We start from the raw sequence: 6,726 nt of genomic DNA on the forward strand, positions 1-6,726 counted from the left end.
AATCACGTCGCAGGAGTGATGGACTGTCGCCTTGTCAACAGCAGCAGCGGCGCCACACAACACTGCCGCCTCACTCAGGGTTTGCCCATCATGCACCATTCATGCGGGAATAATCACACCCACCCCAGCACACACAGTAACAATGCATAATGCAGACACAAACTGTGCAATGTTCTACTCGAGAAGGTTTTGACAAATCTCTGTATTGATAAAGTAATAAGAATCTGGATCGGCAGTGCTAAAGAAAAATAATAAAATAATAAAAATAATAATAAATAAACAAATAAATTAGCTTTTTTTTTACGCAAGAGTGAAGATTGGCCAAGGGCAACAAAAAATGGAATAAAATGGCTCATTGGATTGCCAGTTCCTTAGAATTATTAAGAGTTATCCAAAAGTAAGGAACAAATGTCTTGATACTTTTTTTTTTTTTTTTACCATGAGCTGTGTGTATAATTAGACGATTTTTTTTTACATTATGAAGAGTTTATGGTGGTCAGAAGCTATAGTATAGTCTTCCCTATTTCAATCCCCGCACAAAGTTTCTGAAGCTTTATAAAATCTCCAAATAATAATAAGAATGAATGTAAAAACGTGTCCTGGTACTGAAGGGGTAAAAAAAAAGTCAAGTCGTAGGAAGATTGATATTCAGAAGCGGAGAGAGAGTTCCAGTTTCTTTATTTTTTCGATTTCTTCCCGTTTTCTTCTTCCTCGAGTTATGAAGCATTTTCCTCCCTTCCTCATTGGCTTGTACACAATATACTGTTTCTTTTCCATTCTCTTCTAATTTTGATGGCAAGAGGAGGAGTTTGGTAACTAAATTATTTCTCACTCTATAAGACGCTTTCCTACCAAGAACCCTCCTCCTTACCCTCTCTCTCTCTCTCTCTCTCTCTCTCTCTCTCTCTCTCTCTCTCTCTCTCTTTCTAGATAGCGTGACGAGGGTGATACAAGGGACACAAAACACGCTAAAGGAAGTGATGAAGAGTGACGGGGGAACCTCCTTAGTCACCCTCCTGCTCCTCACTTCCTCTTCCTCCTCCTCCTCCTCCTCCTCGGTCAGACAGGTAATCTTCGTGTCTTAATTCAGGTAAGATGTAATGCAACACGTAAATAATGCAAGTCTTTTTTTATGGTAATCGTTAAGATGGTAAAAATTCTCTGTCTCTCTCTCTCTCTCTCTCTCTCTCTCTCAATAAGTAAATGAATAAATAAATAAATGCATAAAACTAACAAAATAAAATAAAATAAATAAATATACACAACTTCTTTTATATAATTATCTACGTGTGTGTGTGTGTGTGTGTGTGTGTGTGTGTGTGTGTGTGTGTGTGTGTGTGTGTGTGTGTGTGTGTGTGTGTGCGTAGTAGTAGTAGTAGTAGTAGTAGTAGTAGTAGTAGTAGTAGTAGTAGTAGTAGTAGTAGTAGTAGTAGTAGTAGTAGTAGTAGTAGTAGTAGTAGTAGTAGTAGTAGTAGTAGTAGCACCACCACCACCACCACCACCACCACCACCACCACCACCACCACCACCACCACCACCACCACCACAACAACAACAACAACAACAACAACAACAACAACAACTACTACTACTACTACTACTACCACCATACAGTCAAATTCAACCTGGCCCCCCCACCAATCCCCCCCCAGGTGACAGCAGGATGGGACGGAGGGATAGGTGTGTTCCAGCTGAACTTAGACAGAGGGTACAACTTCACACACCTGCTGTCCCATGTTCGCCAGGTGAGCTCAAAGACAGGTGTGTGTGTGTGTGTGTGTGTGTGTGTGTGTGTGTGTGTGTGTGTGTGTGTGTGTGTGTGTGTGTGTGTGTGTGTGTTATATTTTTACATTTCTATTTAAAAAGCGTGTTACGTCTGTTATGGTGTATAATAATGCAAAAATCATGATAAAAACGAGAGAGAGAGAGAGAGAGAGAGAGAGAGAGAGAGAGAGAGAGAGAGAGACTTACCTTCGTGTCCATCCTATCAAGCTGAGGAGAAGGTCGCGGCGGGTGGTGGTGGTGGTGGCTGTGGGCGAGGACATCCCTTTCCTCAGCGCCTTCTGCGAGACCTCCCTGTCCTCGCGGCTGCTGGTGACGGGCACGCGGCTCGTAGTGCTCACCAGCCTCCCTGCCCCACGCCTACACGCCCTCATGCACGCCCACTGGACTCTCACAATGATGGACGCACTGCTCATTAACCTGCGGGAAGGAAACAGGTGAGAGAGAGAGAGAGAGAGTGAGAGTGAGTGTGTGTGTGTGTGTGTGTGTGTGTGTGTGTGTGTGTGTGTGTGTGTGTGTGTGTGTGTTAAAATCCTATCCCACCGCTGGCACTATTAATAGCAGTTTGTTTTTACTGATTAGTTCATGTATTTCATTAATTCATTTAGTTCTTTCCTTTTTTGTGTGTTACCTTCCTTTAGAGTCTCTCATATGTGTTTACAGGTGTGATGTGTACCTGTACCTGCCCTACAGCCCAGGTGGCGACGGGCAGGTGGTACAGGTGGCCACGTGGACGCCCTCAGATGGCCTTACCACCCTCACTGCAGTCCCGTTCTTCCCTGATAAGTATTCAAAGTCAGTGAGAAGTTACATGAGTGAAAGTGACTGAAAATCTAGCTAATTGTGTTTATAACCTTACTTTGTCTTAAAAGATGTCATAATTATTATATTTTCAAAAATACTTCTACTGTTATGTACCACTATTATTACTACTGCTGCTACTACTACTACTAATAATACTACTACTACTACTTTTTTTTCTTCCTTTTCTTTCTCCTCCTCCTCCTCCTCCTCCTCTTCCTACTACTACTACTACTATTACTACTACTACAACTAATACTGATATCACTGCCTTCCCTTCTCTTCCTCCTCTTTTTATTCCCCTTCCTTCTCCTATTACTACTATTATTTCTACTACTACTACCACCACCACCACTATTACTACTACTACTACTACCACTACTACTCTTACTATCGTGCCGGCAGCTTTCATGGAGGGCTACTTAATATAACATCGCTAAACTTCATGCCGTTCTGGGGCCAGGGACACTGACCACCACCACCACCGCCGCTGCCGACATCACCGCCACCTTTACGGGCTTCAACTCCGTCCTGCTCGCCGCCTTGGCCACTAAACTCAACTTCACCGTCCACCTTCTGCCCAGCGACTCTTGGGACGATGTACGCTATCATTATCTGCTCTTATATGGCTTGTTTATCCCTTTTATTTCCCAAACTTAAGGGAAATTAGTCAAGGGCACGAGGAAGGTTTGAAATTCTTGCTCTATCTCTAATTTTTATTTAATGTTACGAGTATAAATCTATTTCTGTTATATTTTTGAGGGTAAATAGTCAAGAATGGCTTAAAATCCTTGTTAAATCTCTACTTTCCTCTATTTGTTAACTGATTCTCTCTCTCTCTCTCTCTCTCTCTCTCTCTCTCTCTCTCTCTCTCTCAGGTGGCGTCACAGCTGGCACAGAGGCGTTCACAGATGATCCCCATGGTGTACGTCATCCTGGAGTCGCGCCTTCCCCTTTATGACTTCACCTGTCCCTTTGACCGCATCAGGATTTCCTTCAGCCTCGCCACGCCCTCCCTCGCCCCGGGCTGGCTGAGTCTCTATCTGCCCCTATCCGGAACCGTCTGGCTGCTCACCTTCCTCACGATCTGCCTGCTCCCCGTCGTTTTTAAGATGGTGAGACTCATAACTGGATTTGACAAACTTGTGGTGTTCGCGATAACAATACTACAACGGACCTTAATATAGAAACGTATATATATGAAAAGATAAAGCTGTGCCACGTCAAGGAAGGCAAAAAAAGGTAACAAAAATACAAGATAATCACCAGGTGTCAACTAGTCACCAGTTCTCGATATCCCGTGTTTGTAATCGATGACAATGGTGATTACAGACACCACAATTACACTCCCTGCTAAACAAGGATCGCTGCGTGTTTGCTTTTAATTACACAAGTCACTCCCGGCGAAATTACAAACCAGTGAGTGATATTCAAGGAGACAGACGGACAAAGAGACAAGTATGCGCACAAATAAACATAAATACAGAGATATAAACACCCAGCCAGATAAATAAGCTGACAGACGGATAGACAGAGAGACAAACAGGAATACAGGCAAACAGACAGATATATAGTCGATTGGAATGTAGACAGATCAATAACAAACAGACAGATTAAATAAAATGATAAAATAAAGGAGTTTTGGGTAACATTAACAAAAAAGCGTAGAAAAATATTGTAACATCTACATATAAATACTTCTAACCCCAATTCTTCAGCTACTTCAGGAGGAAGGCCGCGCCGTGGACAGAACACTGAGAATGCTGCTAGGACAGGATCTCCCAGGACGCCTTCCCGCTGCCCCCTCCTACAGGATACTCGTGGCGGCCTGGATGGTGTTTTCTCTGGTCTTCGGGACAGCCTATCGCGGCAACCTGACGGCAGCGCTGACGCTGCCCACCTACCCGAGGAGAATTGAGACCCTGAGTGACCTGGTGGCTTATGTAGACAGGTGTGTGTGTGTGTGTGTGTGTGTGTGTGTGTGTGTGTGTGTGTGTGTGTGTGTGTGTGTGTGTGTGTGTGTAATTGCCGTGAATATCCCACCGCTGCTACCGATTATGATACCAGACATATGTGTGTGTGTGTGTGTGTGTGTGTGTGTGTACTCCTCAAGGGCACTGCTACTTCAGGCTCACAATGCCGCCCTATGGAGCAGACCACCGCGCCTCCTACCTCGCCTCGGACTCCCCCATGCTGAGAGCCATTGGCCAACTCATGCAGGTGGTCCACACTACTGACGAAGGGCTGACAGGAGCGCTACGGAACAGGTGAGTATTTTGAGAAGATTAAATATACCTGTCTAGTTTACCCGTCTACCTGTCTATCTAGGTCAAATGTGCCTTTCTACCTGTGTGTCTATATCGCTTCTCTCGCTATAGACAGGTGTGCGATGGTTTATTATTGCTGTCTATCTGTCCGTGTCTGTCTCTTTCACTACAAGGCAGGTAATTAATCAGGGATGGTTCGTAACGTTTAGTTCAATTATACTTATCTATATATCTATCTATCTGTTTGTCTATCTATCTATTTATCAGTGTTTGTCTTTCCCTCACGCTAATGAGCAGGTGATTAAAATTTTCCTTCTTTTCCCTACTTGTTTTTTTCGCGTTTTTCCTGCTAATGTTAATCTCACTTTCCATTCTTTAATATTTCCTAGTTTCTTTTGCTTTGTTTTTATTCTTTCTTGTTTAAACTACTTTCCCCTTATTTTTGTCTATATCTACCGATCTGTTTGTTTGTCTCTGTATATTTATCTATATTAATGTAACAGCCTGTCTGTATATCTGTCTACCTGCCTGTTATCCTGCTTATAAGTCTGTGCCACTGTGTCTGTCTCTGTCTGTATCTATATCTATCTGCTAGCCTGTCTATACTACCTGTCTTATCAATTTCTCTCAAGGGAGGCGCACGTGGACGGCAGACGGTACCTAGAGCAAGCCATCACACACGGCTTCCTGAGTGAGGGAGGCAAAGAACGGCTGTACCTAGGCAAGGAGATCATCTTTCCCAGCCCCGCAGCCTTCCCAGTGCCCCACGACGCCCCGTACAAGACTCACTTCAACCACGTCATATGGATGTGCGTCGAGGTGAGATTACACGAGCTAAATGTGATGTAAGAGAAGGAACAAAGAAACTATAAAGAGAAATAGCTTAATCTGGTCATTCGAAACAGAAAATTATAGTTTCCCTTATAGTAAATCCGTTTTCTTTCATTACCACATTTTCTTTCGAGACGTGACTATTTTATTTTATTTTATTTTATTTTCATCACTACTCTCGCTCCAGGCCGGTTTGCTGGACAAGTGGTACCAAGACACGCTGACGGAGGCGAAGAAGGAGTCCCGGCGGAAGTGGCGCGAGAAGAGGAGAGAGGAAGAAGCAGAAGGAAGAGAAATAAAAGGAGAGAAAGAGAGTGGGCCAGCGCCTCTCACACACACTCATCTCCAAGGCTTCTTTCTCCTCTTCTCCCTCGGGCTCGTCCTCGCAGTGGTGTCCTTCCTGCTGGAGATCCTGCATTCGTATCTTCACAAAAGGACTTCTCTCTCCCCTCCTCCTCCTCCTCCTGCATCTCTTCATACTTTTTCTCCTCTTCATTTTCCTTTTGTTCCTTGTCCTCCTTCCAAATCGATTTAACATTTTTTTTTCTGTATATATTCCTCTCTCTCTCTCTCTCTCTCTCTCTCTCGTTGGCATGTAAACAAATTAAAAGATTATAAACATTATCATCATTGCTACTACTACTACTACTACTACTACTACTACTACGTAAACCGACAGATTAATCAACAGAAAGGAAGGTAAACAGACACAAGCACTGACAGATAAAATGCAAAGAGGAAAAGTAAATCAATTGTCATGTTTTCAAGGCCGAACGAAAAAAAAAAAGAAAATAATATAAAGAGGAATAAGAATAAAAATATGTTAATGATAAGTATGCTCACTTCCTGAATTTCTTGTGCATCAAATTGTTATATATATTTTCTCTCTCTCTCTCTCTCTCTCTCTCTCTCTCTCTCTCTCTCTCTCTCTCTCTCTCTCTCCAGCCGGAAGCATACACATAATCTATCACACACACACACACACACACACACACACACACACACGATCCTTTTCCTTGACATCATTCTCCTTCCTACATCGAGA

The 6,726-nt window shown here is 43.3% G+C and overlaps 1 protein-coding gene across 1 annotated transcript; it reads left to right on the forward strand.

The window, feature by feature from the left end:
• Window positions 1-2,048: 2,048 nt before the first annotated feature.
• On the forward strand, window positions 2,049-6,141 carry LOC123514904 (the record flags this gene model as incomplete). The annotated part of the gene is made up of 8 exons (XM_045273165.1): window positions 2,049-2,219; window positions 2,446-2,577; window positions 2,989-3,183; window positions 3,462-3,698; window positions 4,302-4,534; window positions 4,713-4,850; window positions 5,483-5,669; window positions 5,869-6,141. Coding segments are annotated over exons 4-8 (1,035 nt in total), but the record flags the coding sequence as incomplete, so codon positions are not given.
• Between the last annotated feature and the right edge of the window lie 585 nt (window positions 6,142-6,726).

This window comes from Portunus trituberculatus, chromosome 5, assembly GCF_017591435.1.
Source record: "Portunus trituberculatus isolate SZX2019 chromosome 5, ASM1759143v1, whole genome shotgun sequence".
Classification (NCBI taxonomy): domain Eukaryota; kingdom Metazoa; phylum Arthropoda; class Malacostraca; order Decapoda; family Portunidae; genus Portunus; species Portunus trituberculatus.